The sequence below is a fragment of the Castor canadensis genome, chromosome 10 (assembly GCF_047511655.1).
Source record: "Castor canadensis chromosome 10, mCasCan1.hap1v2, whole genome shotgun sequence".
Classification (NCBI taxonomy): Eukaryota; Metazoa; Chordata; class Mammalia; order Rodentia; family Castoridae; genus Castor; species Castor canadensis.
This window is the reverse complement of record NC_133395.1, coordinates 143,650,627-143,669,714: the sequence shown is the minus strand read 5'-3', so window position 1 is coordinate 143,669,714 and position 19,088 is coordinate 143,650,627. Positions and strand designations below refer to the sequence as shown.

The 19,088-nt window shown below is 36.9% G+C and overlaps 1 protein-coding gene across 6 annotated transcripts in view; it reads left to right on the top strand.

Moving 5' to 3' along the window:
- The window catches only part of Tmcc1 (transmembrane and coiled-coil domain family 1), a 193,165-nt gene that overhangs the window by 52,309 nt on the left and 121,768 nt on the right, over positions 1 to 19,088 (top strand). The window contains exon 2 of one of the 6 annotated variants that reach the window (XM_020175604.2): positions 17,485 to 17,567. The exons of the other annotated variants lie outside the window; for them this stretch is intronic. Within the exon in view, the coding sequence (XP_020031193.1) occupies positions 17,556 to 17,567 (12 nt within the window). The 5' untranslated portion in view covers positions 17,485 to 17,555. The remainder of the gene's footprint in view (positions 1 to 17,484; positions 17,568 to 19,088) is intronic. 6 annotated transcript variants of the gene reach the window in all.

Below are 19,088 nucleotides of genomic sequence, written 5' to 3'. Positions count from 1 at the left end.
TCGTGCGTGGGAGGCAGACACTCTACCACCAAGTCACATACCCATCTTAGCTAGACTTTTTTTTTCTTTTAATTCAAATTTGGCAAGTATTTAATTTTGTCTGTACAAAAACATGACTTTGACTTGATGATGGGGATGGGACTTGGTTAGAACAGTCGTAATATGTTGAACACAAAGGTCCCATTTTCTTTTCCTTTTTAGGTACACTGGTATCAGCCTTTTCCCCACAGAAAAACCTTAGTAGCATATCCAAACTGCTGCAATGTTTTCATCTCCACATAGGTATTCTATATGGACTTGGTCAATTTACATCGATTAAAAGATCTTGTTTGAATTCACAAAGGCAAATTGATAAAGTCAAAATCTTTTTTTTTTCTCAAAACCGTTCTGTGATTTGAAAGTTTGAAAAGGTAAATGTTGGACTGGAGGTGTGGCTTAAGTGGTAGAGGGCCTGCTTTGTGAGCAGGAAGCCATGAGTTCAAATTTCAGTCCCACCAAAACCAAACAAACAAAACTAAATGTTTTGAATTTGAAGGAAGAAAGACTAAAGATAATTATTGCCAATATTTTGGTTTTCTCAATATATATTACCTATGGAAAATGTATTGGATAAAAATTTAATTTTTTAATTTACTTTATTAAAATGAATATTTCACATAAAGCCAGAATCTTATTAAAATACATAATTTTGTGTTCTTTTCAATTAAAACACTATCATGAACCCTTTTCTATATAAATGTACTTTTGCTATAGATTTTTACTGACTGCAAAACCATAGTTTATTGTTTATTAAACCATTTTAATATATTTAGTTGGAGAAGATGAAAATATTTAAACTTCCAAGGTAATTTTCTTTACTTAAAATAGTACTTGAAATATGAAAAGACAGGAGAGTGTCTTGTGGACTCTAATGGTAGTAATAATGATCACTGTCATTTAATATTTGCTTATGTGGCAGACATTGTGTTTAAACACATTTGATTTCCCCTTAATTCTAAAGTAGTCCTGTATTTTGCTTTGATAAGTTATATATTTTCTCATATTTGTTAATGAGACAGCAGAGACATAGGAAGTTAAGTATGTCTGGTTTCATAACTAGCTTGTTTCACAACTGGTATATTTCAGAGCTTAAGTAATAAGTGTAGGTCATTAATTTTTTTATTAGCTCTGTTTTAGTTACTACTGTGTCCTAGATATGTTCTGACATTAAAGACTGATTTTACTTACAGTACTATGTTGTCTCATTATTATGTATTGTACACTGGTTTAAGTACTTGGGAGATAGAAAAAAGGTACAGGAGTGCCATTAAAGTGTTAAGTTGTTTGTATACATGATTGGCAGGAGCATTTAGCTAATGACACTTAATTTATAAAAATTTAGGGGTAGTTCATATATAAGATGGTCTTATTTCTGTCATAAGATTGTTTCTATTATACCTACTTTTGCTGTTTAAAATTTTCCAACATATCTTTGAAAACTTTCTGATCCTAAACCCAACAAACTTACAGGCTAGCTAGACATATGTAAACAGCATAAGGCAGTGTCTATATGATAAATGGTACAGACAAGTTGAGAAGAGAAAAATCATTTTGGGTTGAAGTGGGGTTTAATGGAGGGGAAAGTATGCCTCGATTTGGGACTTGGAGCGAAAAAAAGGATCCACAGGGATGCGTGAGTTATGCAGGGATAGGAAAAGGTGTTATTTCAGACAAGGAAATGACATGAGCAAGGAAAAATTCTATTGATGATGTAGTCAGTTGGTTAGAGTGGCCAAGGAAGCATATGTATCAGCTGTCTCCATTCCTTTTAGAATGAGAGAAGTATAAACTTTTGTTTCTTCTTCTTCTCATATTCATTCAACATGTTTGATTAAGCTTACAAGTGCCTATTGTATGCAAAGTATTCTTGAAAATGCTGTGGTGGATATTTAGATGTATAACATGTGATCCCAGCTCTTAAGATTTTTTTTAAACTAGCAGGAAAGAGAAAATCGTGTACATGTAAAACAGAGTAATCTGAATTTTAATAAAGTAGTTTAACATGAATTATCTTATGGTTCTTAATAATTCTACAAATTAGTAATGAAGATATTATTGTTACTTTTTTCCACAAACTAGAAAAACAAAGTGACTTGCTCAGGGCCACATAACTTGTAAATAAAGGGTGAAGCTTTTGATTTCTGTAGACCAGTTCTCTTTCTGCAATATCATATTGTGTTCACAAATACAATACAAAATAGAACGTGATAAGTGCTGCAAGTCATATAAAAGTAGGAGAATCAAGGAGGGGATCATTACTTGTTTGAGGACTCTAGGAAAAATGGGCTTTGAAGGATGGGTTCTGGGACGTTGAGGGTAACTGGCAGTAACAGGTACTCTCTAAGTTGAAGACTTTCAAGTACAAAACTAGTCTTTCCTTGGTAAATTTATGCTTTTTCAAGGCATTTCATGGACTTGAATAAGGCCAGTGACATTTTGGCTGGTATGTTGAGCAAGGTCTAGAACTATCCATGGAGCTTGCAAGACACTCATCATGTCTTAGCATTATATCTCTCCTAGCACCTAGCAAGATAGCAGTTCTTACACAAACACCTCATGCGAAAGTAGTATTTTAGGGTCTGTACTTAATAATGATTAAATCACCTGCCTGCATCTTAGGTGTTGGTGTCCTTGGAGCTCTAATGATAGCCCTTACCACTCTGTGAACTAGAACTCATAACTCATATGCTTTCACCTACCACCAAATTTTTATCTCTAGCCTAACCAAGGCTTGCGTTTGGCTGCGATGTGTGGTATCTGGGCCATGGGCCATACCTTGCCTACTTCTATTTTAGGTACCTACCATATGTGAGTGAATAAAACAGATATAAATCGTTGCCTGTATGCAATTTACTACGTAGGAAGGGGAGAGAAATAAAATGTAAGTAAAATATACAGTTTGAGTTACAAAGAAAGGTGAGAAGTCTTTAAGTAGAATGGTCAGGGAAGACCTCACCAAGTGTAGCAAAGACCTGAAGGAAGAGAGGGAACAAACCAAACCACTCATATGCCTGGGGAGAGAGCATGCAGGCAGAAGGAAGAGCAAATGGAAACATCCCAGGGACTGTACCATAAAGAAATGTCACTGAAATTGCTTTTTTTTATTGAATGCTTTCTAGGTAGGCATTCTATCACTTGAACTACTCCACCAGTCCCCCAGTTTTTTTTTATGGCACCTATAGGAAATTAAAATAGTCACATAGCCAGATAAACAGATGAGTTCAGAGCTGAGGCAGCTGATCCAGTTACCCTGGGGCCCTGCCAGTCCACCTGGAGAGCATTAACATGAGAAGATGATGATGTATATCCAAGCCATAAGTCATAGCCTTTTGTTGATGTGTGTCAGGTAGGAGAGGAGCAGTACTTGGAGCAGTTGTTACTAGTAAGATTTTGATCTGTTGGCATGTAAACTTGTGTGCTTCCAGTGTTAATATTTCCTCCTTTTATGCTTACCTGTAGCTGTAGTCATGTTAACTTAGCTATTCTGAGGTATATATTCAGGTCATCCTTCCTCCCAAAGTGTATTCATCCTCTTTCTTCCATGCTCTGTCTGAGCACATGCAAACATTTATGCTATTGAAACAAAAAACTAAATGAAGTATGAAATCTGAGCTATTCTTCGTTAATTTTTTTTATAATAAACACTATTCTACCAGTCTCTTAAGTATTTTTTGAGTATTCCTCAATTGGAAGTTAGCATTCTAATACATGTTATAAACTTATTTTCAAAGAACTTAGAGTCTGTTGAAGAAGACTTACATAAGTGGCAATTTAAGAAGCAGTGTGATGTAATATATCCAAGCCCAGAAGTCAGGAGCTTGTGGTTTTAGATTCTAGTTCTGTTTTTTTTTTTTATTAAATATCATTGTAACCTTAAGGAAATTAAACTCTCTAGGTTTCATTTCCTTCAGTTTCAAGGTGATGTTATTTTGCTAAATAGTATTTAATGTTACTTTTAACTTGAAAATACTATAAATTAAATATACTGTTATTTCCCAGTTTTTTTGTGGTGTTGGTGTTTGAACTCAGGGCCTCATGCTCACTAGGCAGGCATTCTATCAGTTGAACCACTCCATCAGTCCCCAGTTTTTTTTATGGCACCTGTAGAAAATTAAAATAGTCACACAGCCAACTAATGACTTGTTCAGAGCTGAGGCAGCTGATCCAGTTACCCTAGGGCCCTGCCAGTCCACCTCGAGAGCTTAGTTGATCAATACCTGCCGCATACTTACAATCCATTTTCAGCAGCTAAAAAGTTTTGCAGAGGACAATATGTAAATGTTATGGGCATTATGAAATTTAGGACAATACAAGTCCAGAGAAGGAAGAGCTAATAATGGAGTCAAGTTGCAGGGACTTTATAGCGGTTGTGCACCTTATAGGAAGTCTCAGGAGCATTGAGGCCCAGTCAGTACAAATATTTTCCTTTATGAGAAAACACAATATGCAAATAAGTAGGTTTCAGAATGGTTGAGATGCAAACAAAAACAAAACACTCCAGTTGCGAGCCTGTGGAAAGCTAGGACCACGCATATGAATTATTTTTCTTTATATCCTACATAGAAACTTAGGGTCTAACAAGTATGTGAGGTAGTCAGACCTTTAAGGGAGGTAACAAGAGATAAGGAAAGCTATGGGAAAATGTATGGTAATACATTTTTAAATTAAAATTTCATATTAGGGGAGAGGTCTTTGGTGTAGCAATATGTGAAAATAAATTTTGGTGATATGATTGAAATAGGGAACTCTTAGATTTTTGAAAGGAGGAATTGCATGTTGAAAATAGATTAGATTTAAAAAAAATTTTTATTTTATTCCTATGTACATACATAGATTCTTTTTTGATTAGTTATGTTCAAGATGGAATGAAATAGGGGAGAAAAATCGGCTAAGGTATCAAGGAGCTCAGCTCCTGTCATGTAGTTTGGCATTACTAACAAAACAACATTCAGCTGTTTATTTCTGTTTCTGTGGAAGTAATTTTGAATCTTAATGTTAGAAATGGTTTATATAAGGATTCCCAGTCTAGTCCCAAAGGTCCCTTCCTCCAAAGTGTAGTTGAAGTATTCTGCACTGTGCGGTTGTTACAGTGGTAACTACATAGTAAAACAGTATATATCAATCCTGTTTAAATAATTCACAAAATAGTAATAATGACTTTTTTTTTTTGGCTGTAAATTCTGAGAAAGAATAAGGCTTACTTAGAGGGAAATGAGAAGGTTGATGCAAACTTTGGGTCTTCTTAGGGGAACATTTGAAGCAATTAACCCAGGCTGTCTATTAAGACTAATGCTAGTTTAGAGCTCATTATATAATTTTCTTATTTATAGGCAAGTATTAGGAAAAGCAGTGTGTCTTTACTGGGGTGGCAGTGAGGGACCTTTTGCGGGGTCACTTACAATATGGACAGAGAGGGCTTTTTTTTGTAATGCTTGGCTATAACTGGGATATAAAGAGGAGAAGATTTGAGGAAGATATTTGTTCAAACAAAACATTTTCTTAGATTGAATTAGTTGAGCTATGAGCAAAACCAGTGAGCTGGGTGTACTTTTCAATGGGGAGGAAAATCTGGTAGTAGAAAGGATGATTCCTGTTGTTGTCCACCAGATAGCGCCCTAGGCCAAGGAAGTAAGGGTGTTACTGTTTTTCACTGGACATTAAGTTGGGTGTGATATTTTGAGAACTTGTGTAAGAGGTCAGGGCTGTGTTGAGCACAAGTGACTGTGATGTAAATAGTGAGTTGGATTGGTTACTATAGAAATGGAATACACAACAGAAGAGTTGGTAGAATTTGACATTAGAATAAAAAAAAACCAAAAACAATAAACAAAGGTTAAAAAACACCCTACAAGATCAGCAGTTGAAAAATTGTATTTTTATGAAAGCCAGTAGAGATCTCTATTTTCTGCATATTTAATGTCAGATGCTAACGGAGTGTCTTACAGTCAGTTAATATGGAATTGAAAATGCTTTCTGGTGATTCTCCCTGGAAGGTACTTTACAGAGCAAGACTCAGTTGCCAGAGTAAATAACTTTTGGGTTTATTGACGCCTTCCTGTGAGAGCTAGAATGTATCTGGCTATGTACTTTCCCCACCCAGTTTCCTATACTATAGTATAAATATGAATGTGGTGGACCCAGAGTATTTTGATTATCCTTAGTGATCTTATGTCAACACTAAATGCTGTTTTCTAAGTAGAAGTAGAGGTATAGATAAAGCATTCTTTTTTTTTTTTTTTTGGCACTGGGGACTGAACTCAGAGCCTCATGCATGCGAGGCAAACACTAAACCACTGAGCTATATCCCCAGCCCGATAAAGCATTCTTGACCTTGGTAAATTTGTAATGCAGAGTTTAACATAGGGATGTTTCTTAAAACTCATTAGTTTTTCAAAGCTGAGTTTCCCTTCTGCTCAAAAGCATCAATTTTTTTTTCTTCATTTTTTTTTTTTTTATTGGGGGGATGGGGTTTTGGGATTGAACCCAGGGCTTTGCGAATGCTAGGCGAGCACTATTCCCCATTGAGCCACATTTCTAGCCCAGAAGCAGCAGCTTTTATGATGAAGTGTCAGCATAACACAAAGTAGAGTTCACTGTACTTTATGGTTATGGTGGTATACGCCTGTAATCTCAGTACTAAGGAAGCTAAAATGTGATGTTGAGGCCAGCCTGGGCTACCTAGGGAGACCCTGTCTCAAAAACAGTTAAATTTAACCTGGTTTCCTTTGTCCTATAGAATAGTTAGAGGTTTTAGGGTAATCAGACCTCTGAAGGAACATAGTGTATGACCTAATTTCTGCTTTCCCTTAGGCTCACAAGAGATTTGAATACTTTATCAGTAGCCTTTAACTTCAGGAGTAGGGAACAGAATTTTGACTTTAAAGTTCACTACTCTTTCATTTATCCTGAACACTGATACAGTTGTGGGGGAGCAGTGTGGACAGGCCGAGGTCATACATTATTTAAGGTAATCACTACAATAAATTAGTTTTTCTTTAGGGATCACAGACAGTGTATAGCAAGAAAGACAGGCAACTTTGTCAAGTTAGCACAAAATTCAACTTAGTAAAGTATTTGTATTTGTTAAAAATTGACAATATTTTTAAAAATTGACTTGTTTTGTTGTTAACACCGTCATGGATCTATGATCCTGTTGACCAACATGAACAGACTAGATCTTGATTTTGAACTTTGATACTTCAAGGTCACAATTAATACACATTTTCCCTTAATTTGTGCCTCTTGCTTTGTATAGATATGACCTTGAAAATACTCTTTTCTTAAATAGAATCATTTTAAATACATAAATGTTTCATTTTTAAAAATGAATCTCAGGGGGCTAAGCATGGTGGTGAATGTCTGTAATTCCAGCTACACAGGAAACAGAAATGGGTGGATCGAGATTTGAGGCCACCTCGGGCAAGATCCTAGCTCAAAATAATTGGGTTGGGGTGACTAAATAAAATGAAAAGCAAGCCAGGCATGGTGATGCACACCTGTGACCTCAGCTGCATTCTCCCTAACGTAGGTTGTAAGGGTTGTGGAAGGAGGCCCGCCCGAAGCAAAAGCCAGATACCTACCTGAAAAATAAAAACTAAAGCAAAAGAGCTGGTAGAGCATTTAAGGGTCTGAATTCAAACTCCAGTGCTGCCAAAAAGAAAAAAAGAGTACTGGCAGGTCTTTTTGTAAAAAGAATAAGCAAGGCTCTATTGGCTTATGTATACAATAAAAATATTCCTATCTCCAGCTAAAGATCAAGTCAAATACTTATTAAGGGCAGAGCATATTTTATTTTATCATAGTAACACCTTACGGGGAAAAGAAGCCATGATCCAGGTTTCAAAATGTAGTGATGAGGAAGCTTAAGAATTTAAAAACCTTGACTTGCAAAACGAGTCCCTTGCAACACAGATGACTTTCAGTCAATAGATCACTGGCTATTGCCATGTGACTACCAAAGTTTCATTAGACTGTTACATCTTAGATGTAATCCTAATCAAATTCCTCATTGTATGGGTCCAGAGATGTCAAAGTCTGTGTTCAGTGTTGTCTCTACCCTGTTGATAATGTCAGAGAATTGAAGAGCACCAATTCTGCTAAGCAGAATTCCCTCCCCTCCTCTCCTTCTCCCTCTCCCCCTCTCTCTCCCTCTCTCTCTCTCCCTCTCTACTTCCCTCCCCTCCCCTTTCAGCAGTACTAGGGTTTCAACTCAGGGCCTTGCAGTTGTTAGGCTGGCACTCTACTTCTGGAGCCACATCTCTGGCCTTTCTTTAAAATAAAACGTCAGGTTGGGAGGGATTTCTGCAGTCATCATCTTTGCTTTGTAGCATTCATTTTTCCTAGGTGGCTATCTAGCTTCTCAGATTGTCCCAAAGCATCTCATTCTACCTGTGTCTCAGACAGGTGTATGGTGTTAATCTGGGTCTTCCTCCTATATTTCTTCAGTTAGGGCCATCAGAATATGTAATGACTGCAAGTATAAATTACCTTCACCCTGAGTCTCTCTCTTTCCTAAACTAGTCTTTGAACTATTTCTTTTCCTTTTGGTGGTACTGGGATTTGAACTCAGGGCTTCACACATTAGGCAGGCACTCTGTAACTTGAGCTATACTTCCCAGTCCTTTTTTGCTTTAGTTATTTTTTCAGATAAGGTCTTGAGTTTTTGCCTGGAGTCAGCCTTGACTGTGATCCTCCTATTTTTACTTCCCATATTATCTTGGGATTACAGGTGCACACCATCATACCTGGCTTGTTTGTTGAGATGGGGTCTTGCTAACTTTCTTCCTGGGCTGGCCTCAAACCTCATCCTTCCAATCTCTGACTCTCCAGTAACTGGCATTACAGGTGTGTGTTATCATGCCTGACCGGGCTTCCTCCCTCCCTCTTTCCTTTCCTTTCCTCCTTCCTCCCTTCCTCTCTCACTCCTTCCTTTCTTCACCAAATTAATGCAGGCATTCAAAGGGCTACAGATCCGTAGTAGTGACTCCTCACAGCAAGCAGCTGCACTGTGAAGTATTACTCTCTCTGTTTTGTAAGGAGCTGAGGTAAAGTTGGAATGACTTATGTTCACAGAGTTGGTAAGAAATTTGTACTGGGTGTTGAAACCAATTCTTTCCAGCTCCGAAAATCTTGCTTTTTGTCACTATCTCTGCTGCCATGGGTCTTACCAAGTATAACCTAGTAGTCAGTTATAAGGCCTGGCATAGATAGCTCATGGAGAAGGCTGACCCAGGGAACAGATTAAATATCTCTTAGGTATAAGGCAGTGGGGCTCCTTGGGATGCTAAATGAATTTGGAACTTCCCTGAATTCCAGTGGAAAAGTCCACATCAAGTAGGTTCTTGATTGTTATATTTAAATTTGTGGCTTCCAGAGTTCACCAAGAACCCTAGCGGTCCATGCAAAATATGGACTGCCTCACGAATTTTCATGTTATCCTTGTGTAGGGATATTCTCTGTAGTCCCACTTTAGTATATGTACTGCTGAAATGACCCATGGAGTATTCTTTCACATCATAGTTGTGAATTCTGAGTTATGTTGATCCATCCACTTTGCCTTGTTTTTCAGTATTCTTAAATTGTGGTCTCTGGAACAGAATGCATTGTCCACATCTGGCCACGTGATAACAAAACCTGAGCTGTCACTTTTCTAATGCTGAAGTAACTACATGCTGCTTCTTAAAAATCCAGCCTTTTGTTATACTTAGCTTGTCAGGTACTTTTGCTTTTTAATGAGTGCTTCTGCACCCCAAACTGTCTTTAGTGTCTGTAGGGTAATCTCTGAAATAGAAAGTTTTGTCTTCCCTCCCTTCTTTCTTTGCTTTCTCTCTCTCTCCCTTTCCTTCTCTCCCTTTCTCCTCCCTTTTTCTCCTTTTTCCTTTTCTCTTTTCTAAAAAAATAATTCCCATCTCAAAATAATAGAAGCATGACCCACAGGAAATCAGAATGTGATGATGAGAGATGGTCTTTTAGGTGTTCCAGAGGAAGAAGTTATTGTTAGCAACTTATTTCTCTTCTGAGCAATTTAAGATTACCTTAAAGTTTGCACAGATTTTTAAAAGATATTCTAAAGAACTGTAACTTTCTTTGACATTCTTAGAAAAAATTGACCCTACAATGCAAAATTGTAATTTTGAAAGCATTATTTGACATTTGAACACTGGTCTTCTGTCTTGGGGATTAATTTTTATATGGAAATTCCCATACTTGTTTTTTTTTTTTTTTGAGCTAGATCCTTAATCATATGTTGGAAGTTTAAGTTAAACTTAAACCTTCTTTTCAGCAAATACCAGTGTCAGGGAATTAAGTACTTCCAGTTCCTTGGCACCTGGGACAGATGTTATTAGGAAACTCTAGCAACCGTAACTTTTAGACGTCCTCTGAGGATGTGTTCTGGTACTGCGGAGAGTGTTCCTGGATGGCATTGCTGGTAGTTTGCATTTATTGCATTATACTAACGATTCTTCCTGCCCTCGGGGTTTTTTAAAAACAGTTTTCTTGGTTTCCTAATACAACCCCAAAACCTTGTTCTTAATTATCAACTAGCATGTGGAACCAGTTCTTAGCAAATGTTAACCTAAATCCTGAACTTTACAAATATTCTTGCAGCTCGTAAATAATTTGAAGATTTTTACTTTGGTCAATAAGGTGGTTTTGGTTCTAAATAATAGAAGATTGACAGTCTTCCTTGGAAACCTGGTTTAAATGTTCTTACCTTTGAAAGAGTCTAGATATTGCAGCTTTACAAAACCTCATTCTTCATAAGTATATTACTTATGATAGTGTGAACATCTTTAAAAACTCAAAGCATATCCTATATCTCATTATGTTAAGACATTTTGAAAGAAGTTTCAGTATGGTCTAAATAATAATATTCTTGAGAAGCAATTCCAGTAAGAATATTATACTTGAAATATTGATTGGAAAGGACTACATCTTCTTGTGGCCGCTTCCAGTGTAGAATACTCTGAGGAATCCAGCTTAGGTTTTTAAGTGTAGATAAATTCAGTCAAAGTAGGTTTCATTTTTAGATTTAGTTTGGAGGGATCATGGGAAATTGCTTCAAAAGTTTGTATCTTCCTGTGTGTTTGTGTGCATATATACCATTCTAGATTGCCACAAGCTTCATGAACAAGGTAGGCTTAAGGAGAATCCATTTCTCTGTCAGTGGTTCTGAACTTTGACCAAAGAAGTAACTTTGGTTACTAGCTGTCTCAGAGTACTTTCCTAGCCTAGAGTTCGTCAGAGAAAGGCTGGGGAACTACACTATGAATATCCACAACTCCAAGAGGCAGTTGAACTAAACTGATACCCTTGAGATTCTGGAACTATATATAGGAATTCTCAGGATGAGTACTTAAAGCTCTGTAGGAAAATTAGGCTGGGAATGATGATCTGGCTCAGAGTACACTGGGAAATAGGTCTTCTTCACCCAGACCTCTGGTCAGAACTACTTCTGTCGTCTTGTTTAGAAAGCTGGTTTTCAAGCTAGTTTCACGCAGGAAAACATTTTAATGCTTTTGGAAGTCTATAGCCTCACTCTATAGGACAATAAATACATTAATAAATTCCAACATTGGGCCTTATCATTTACCCTACTTAATTATAACCCCCCCTCCCAAGGAAGGAAAGAAAAGAGAGAATTTTAAAGCAAGTTTAGATAAACAATTTTTAGAAGGTATCACAGATGATTTAATAAATAATTTGCCATTTGTTACGTTCCATCTCACTTATATATACGTGTGATTTCATTAAGAATATTCTGCAGTTAATCTTTTGAAGCTCAGGTTGTATCACCTTAAAAACAAAAACCTTAGCAAACCCCCCTTTTTCTGTTTTGTTTTGTTTTTTTTTGGTGGAGGGGGAGGTAGTTTTGTGAAACCCAACAAGGAAATATAAACCAATAAACTTAAGAGTGTTTTCAGGATAAATATCTTGGAATGGAGGTTGTGAAAAGAGAACTTTCAGCACCAACAGAGAACTGACTGGAGTTTTGTGGATGTGACCACTGTCCTCTAGAGTTCCCACCAGCTTGAATTTCTCTCCTGTGCTTGTCATTTCCTTCTTTCTCATTGTGAACATGAAGGCCAAAGGTGTGCTGCGTCAATCTGAGATTGCCGAGTACTAGGGAGCACCAGAAGTTGAGATTGTTTTTAGTGGAAAGGTAGTCCTGCTTTTAGTGAGAAGTTCTGTTGAGAACATTTCCATCTCTGCAAAAAAGTATAACATGCAAAACAAATGGCCATACAGTTTTAAAAAAGTGTCCTAATTCTAATTGCTATTGTAAATGGGATTGTTCATGATAAAACATTTCTTTAGTAAGCGTCCTTCCATTTTCTGTATTTCATGGGTGTCCAACATTGTCTTTATATAGTTTTTGGTGATTATACCAGACATAGAATAAAATTTGTCCAAGCAGACAAATACTTGTGAGATTAATAAGTTTTTTTGGGAATGTTTGCATGGAGGACCTTAAGTTATTGGGTGAACTTACGGTAATTTCTCTGCATAAAGAGGGAATGCAGGGCTTTCCTGTTGTCAGAAGTTTAGGTTTGTGGGTCTGGCGATAAAGATTTTATGATCTGATTATATAACTCAGGAGAATTTAAGTTACAATGTAAATGACCTTCTTTGGATCTGCATACTAGTTGTGATATGTTTTTGCTGAAGCTTCTGTGGTAGTATCTTTTATTGCATTAGGGTATAGAAATTTGTGGATTGGTACACAAATCTAAGACAGTGTTACTTTGGTATCTTATTTTCATCATCATGAGAATTTGCAGCTCCAGTGTGTTTTATTAAATCAGTAACTAAAAATTTCTCATTAGATGTGTATCTTTGACATCTAGCCTGTCTTTATTGGGTACAGTTAAATTTTTACTACTTCAGTGGGATTCACCAAAAAATGAGTTAAAAAAAAAAAAGTTAGCCCCATTGAAACAGGCAGGAAAGGAGTCTTTGTAAAAGGCATTGGTGTTGAGTGGAAAATATTGTAAGCCACTCTCTTCGTGTAATTTCCATAAATACCAGCTTATGCTCTCTTCTTAGAGATATGTGCCCTGGTGTCTTACACCATTCACTGTCCATCACAGTTCTGTATTGTCATAGTGCCATTTTAAAACCATAGCTGCAGCTCTGAAAAACATCGTGACAAAGGAAAACCGAAGTGTGACATTAGGTCAGTGAAAAAGCATAAGAAATGAGTATTTCAGATGTGAATCTATGTCTTTAGTCTTTTAGAGAATCGTTGAGAGCAAGAATTTAAAAATCATCTCTTTGCTTTTCAACATTAGGAGGAGTGTGAAGCATTCTACTTGCCTGGGAATCTGTTGGTGTATTTTGTGTGTGTGTGTGAAGGAGTTTCCATAGATTGACTCAGGGCCATCTTCCACCTCTCACAAACAGTTGTCGTCTCCAACAACAACCCAAGGAAAGCTTTATTTTCATTTTTAGGTTTATCACATATAAAACATTAAAAAAAAACCCAAAAAAACAATAGAGCCACCACAGGGTTCTAATAACCCATTTCTCACTTTCCCCAAGCAATCTTTTTTTAACTTTTAACTTTTTTGTTCTGGGATTTATCTAAATAACATGCTTGGCCACTATTATTTTCTGTCGCTACATAATATCTCTTGATTCCTTACAAAGATAATGATAATTTAGTTCTCTTATCACCTCTTTCCTGTCATGCATTATTTTAGTTGAAATTTAAATTTCATACGCTGTTAACATTATGACAGTTATGCGCATTGTCCAACTTGAGTCTTGTATTTCCCTTTTACAGTTCTTTTGTTGTCCTTAGAGTTACTGCTTTAATTTTTGTTTACAGTTATTATTAGGTCACCTCCAAATTCTGAAAGAACTGAAAATCAGTATTTTCAAAGCATTGTGTCTTCTCAGTTGTTTTCTTCGAGATATACTTCCTGAAGCTCTCTTGCCTCTAGTCTGAATTGATTGCTCTGAAGGACTGTTACAACCTTTTGTCTAGGACTCCTTAATCTATAAGGAAATAACAGAATTTTTATTTTCTTGATTTCATGTCCTCTTTATTGGTTTATTCTTTTCATGAAGCACGTTCTCTTGAAACCTTATAGGAAAAGGGCAGAAGTTAAGCCCATTTCAAAATTTCTTCATTTTATCCTTATATTTCTTTGCATAGTCTGGTTGGATAATGAATTGTAGATTGGAAGTAATTTCCTCATAGAATTTTGCAAAAAACATTCTGTTGTGTTGATACCCTTTACCTTCTAGGATTGCGACTGAAAAATCTGGTGCTGTTTCAATTCTTGATTCTCTAGGTTTTACCTGTTTTTCTCTCTGGAATTTAAAGCCTTCTCTTTATCCTTGTTCTTTTAAAATTTTACAGTGATGTCTCTTGATGTGGGTCTTTGTGGCATTTGCAAAGCTAGGAACTTGTGGGTCCTTTTGATACAGGAAAACCAAAAATTGGATCTGGAAATGTTACATTTAGAAAATTTTGTTACAGACAGCGGATGTGGCTCAGTGGTAGAACATTGGCCTAGTATGCATAAGACCTGGGTCTGATTCCCACCACTTCAGGGAGGGGGGCAAAAACATCATTATTAATAATACTGGTTTTTATTATTCCATATTTCAAATTTTATTATATATGTTCATATAAAAATAAACTTGTATAAAAGCTATGACATACTTAAGACAAACTGCCTTTGATCCTACCATACAACTCAAGATTGGGAGCATTTCCATTCACCATGGTCTTGAAAACACTTGTGATTCTACCATTGTCCTGAATTTAGAATCTCATGCCCTTGACTTCATTAGCTTTTTTTTTTCTTTTTTAAAGCAGTATTGGGGCTTGAAGTAAGCGCCCTGTGTTTGCTAGGCAAGTGTCTACCACTGGGGCCGTGCGCCAGCCTTCACGCCCTTGAGTCATAGAGAGCAGACTGTTGTCTAGTTATGTCTGCTTGGAGGCTTTTATAAAACGCGGTCATAGCTCATTAGTCGTCAACAATTTGCTTTTTGGGCAGAAATATTTCCATGATCGACTGATGTTACTACACATAGCCATAGTTAACTTACGTTATTTGTTCAATTTCTTCCCCACCTGCATATCTGCTCTCTTTTTAAAATCTTTTTTTGTTTGTTTCTTTTTTGTTTTGGTGGCACTGGGTCTGCTCTCTTTTTGATAGCCAGAGGTTATACCCCTGATTTTGTGATTTTTTTTTTTTTTAAGAATGTTTTCTTTATATTTTCTGTTTGCATTTTGTTGTAATTCCTGAGACTTCTCTAAAGCTCGTTTTCTAGTCCTTTTACTAAATATTCCTGATATAGTTTTAATTTCCTGAGTGCTTTTTTTCTTAGTTGACTGATTATTTAAGCATCTTTTCCTTGTTTTATGGGTTTATTTTCTTTTGTCTTTGAGAATATTTCCTGTCGCTTCCTATGATGTGTCCGTGTCTCCTTCCCTCGCCCTAGAGATTTAGTCTCTTACGTTTAATAATCTGGCCAGCCTTGGCTTTCTCATATTTGAGAGAAGCATTGAATTGGTGTAGGAAACGCTCTTTGTGAGGGCTTACAGATTGATAATTTTTACTATAGAGTCATTGTGCACAGACTCAGGGTATTGCAAGGCCCTGTAATTATCAGTATTTACAGCTCTTTTCTCCATTTGATCTTTGCAGAGAAATTGTTTTAAGCTTTTGCCTTTGGGTAGATGGAGGTGGTGAGTTGGCTGTTGTGTTCTAGGAGACTGAGGGATGGGGAGGTGCAGAGGGCTGCAGTTCTCCTGGGCTGATTAACTCCACTGCCCTCAGAATGGTAGCTCAACTGGCCCTTATCTGGGCAGGAGTCTGCTGCTTTGGAACCCTGTGCTTAAGTGTTCTGAGGTGTAGCTCACCTTGACATGTGCTAATCAGTCTTCCTGTTTTCAGGAAGCAGGCTTTGATACTTCTAATTATAATATTAGGAGTGCAGTTTTAAAATAAATTGGCTTCTTGTTGATTTCCCCACAACACATGCTACCCTGCAAAGCATTGATGTGACTGGAGAAAAGCTGAAAGCAGTCATTTATTACTTAACTGTGCATCCTCCACCTTCCACAGTTTTATTGCCATCTCTTACCTCTTCTCTCCTCTCCAATTCTCTTTGCCTTTGTGGGCTTATGCCTTTTCTTATTCAATTTTAGTAAAGAGCCAAGATAAATCTGTTCAGTCCTCCATGTTTAATCCACTGTTCCCCATCTAAGGAAACTTATTAGAATAGAAATTTAAGGAGCTTTGATATAGGCTCGCTCTCTAAAGACTTCATTATCCTCAAACTAAAAAAATCATAGATTTCATTTCTGCGGATTTCAATCCAGGTTTAGTATTTTCTCCATTACATACCACAGCCTTTTGAAATGTAGGGAGCCACAATTTTGAACTAGAAAAAAACAGAGACTAGAACTCTTTTATTTACTCCTGTAACAATTGAAAGGATAATATTTCTATAGCAAAATAACTTTGGTTATCTTTTTGGCTTGGAGCATCATAGAATAATATTTTAAAACTTGATTTTTATTATTAAGGCTTAGACATCTAAATCTTGGTTTGGGTGAAAGAAACCATTGGGGTCAGGGAAAGGTTAATGAGTTACATTGTTTTAATAATTTGTATTGTTTGGGATATTGTTAAGGTCGATTGTAGTGATATAGTAAGTTAAAAATGTAATATTATGAGGCAGTGGCTCATTTATGTAATCCCAGCTACCTCAGAGGTGGCTATCAGGAGGGTTGTAGTAGTCCAAAGCCAACCTGGACAACAAGTTAGCAAGATCCCATCTCAACAAAACAAGCCAAGTATGGTGGTACACTATTGTGATCTCAGCTACACAGGAGGCCATAGGAAGACCACAGTCTGAGGCTGGGAACCTGGTCACAAAAGCAGGAGACCATATCTGAAAAATAACTGAAGTAAAAAGGACTGGACATGTGGCTCTAGTGGTAGAGTGCTTGTCTGACAAATGCAAGGCCCTGAGCTCAGACTCCAGAACAGCCAACAAATAAAGAGAATGTGTAAGAATAACACAAAAATTTCTAACTGAAAGTGGATATAAAAATGACATGAATAAAAAGTACTTAATAGGGAAAAAAAATAAGAAAAGAGGAAAAAAGAACAGATATGGCAAAAATAAAAATGGAGGTAGAAAATATAGTACAGTTGTCCTTTGGTATCCATGGGGATGGGTTCCAGATCCCTTGTCTAGTCCTCATGGATACCAAAGTCTGTGAATGTTCAAGTCACTTATATAAAATGGTGTGGCATTTGCATGTAACTTACATCCTCCTGTATACTTTAAATCATGTCTAGATTACTTATAATGTGTAAGTGCTATATAAACAGTTGTTATACTGTATTGTTTAGGCAATAATACAAGGAAATTTTTTCTTGAGAACTTTCAATCCACGGTTGGTTGAATCCACAGATTTGGAACCCACAGATATGGAGGACTGACTGTACCATGCAAACACTAATCAAAAGAAAGTTGATACTGCTATGCTAATACAGGTAAGTTAGACTTTAAGTCAAGATGTATTACAAAGGAGAAAAAATAGCATTTCATAATGCTAAAGTGGTCCTCCTTTGTTTTTTGGTTGCCAACCAGTTGTTCATATGTGGTCTTTGGGATATTCCTTTTGATCAGTGTTCCCACTTTGCACTGCTAGAGATGCTTGTGTGGTCTGTGGGGTGGCCGTTGTGCCTTTGTTTCTCTGACAGTGGAAATATTCATGCTCAACGTGCTCTGGCCATCACAAATAAATTGTGAGGCCATGTCACTCTAAAGAGGAGAATCTAGACGCATGTTTATTTTGTTTCATGTTGTAGTCCTTTCAAATGTAACCAGTGATCCTTTTTAAAATTCTAAGTTCTGAGAAATGGAATTTAGATGAGGACTAAGAAGCTGATTTTTTTAAAGAATTATTTTTTAACATTATGTGATTATAAGTAGTAAGATAAAGAACAAGTCAGGAGTAGATGTTTGTTCATTTATAAGACTTTTGGACAGTAGGCCTCCTCGCCCTCACTCCCACCCCAGGTCTTAAAAGCTTTGACTTGATATGTCAAAGCCCCACATTTCTATGTGAAGAGAATGCCCTATTATTTAAACAAGATTCCATTTTTCTGGAAAAAGATGTAGTGTTGAACTCCATGTCTACATGGAAGAAAAAGAGAGAGAAGTTTAAGGAAACAAAATTCAAAGTGCCAAATAATGGGTCTACTTAGAAATAGACAGAAATTACTTTTCTTATTGTTACACAAAACGTGTAACTAAGGCTGGCAGAGTGGCTCTAGTGATGAAGCGCCTGCTTAGGAATTGCGAAGCCCTGAGTTCAAACTCCTGTACCACACATGAAACAAACACAAAACTCCATATAGCTATCTGGTTGCAGCGGCTCATGCCTGTAATCCTAGCGACTCAGGAAGCAGAAATTGGGAGGCAAATCTAAGAAATGTCCAAGGCAGGTCTTGGCAAAAAGTTAATGACACTGCAACTCTACCAGTTAAAAAGCCAGGTGTGGTAGCATGTACCTGATATTCCAGTTGGGTGGGAAGAGTAAATAGGAGAACGACTGTCCAGGCCAGACCTGGCATAACCTGTGAGACCCTGTATCAAAAACAACAAAAGCAAAAACTGCAGGAGGTGTGGCTCAAGAGATACAGCATTTGCCTAGAAAGCTCAAACTACAGTGCTGCGAAAAAAAACTCCCCAAGAAAAACAAAACAAAAACACGCAAAATTTACTGTTGTGGACATTGCAAAGTGTACACTATTGTAGTATATGTGAGTACACTTAACCAAATCGCCAGAGCTTTTTCGTCTTCAAATCTTGAACTCTAAACCTGTTAAACAGTAACTTTCCCTCCTCCACCACCAGCCTCTGGTAACCACTATTTTACTTTCTACTTCCATGAATTTGACTTCTTTAGATACCTCATATAATTGGAATCATGTAGTATTTGACTTCTTATGGCTTATTTCACTTAGCATATATGTTCTCAGGATTTCATACATGCTGTAGCATGTTGC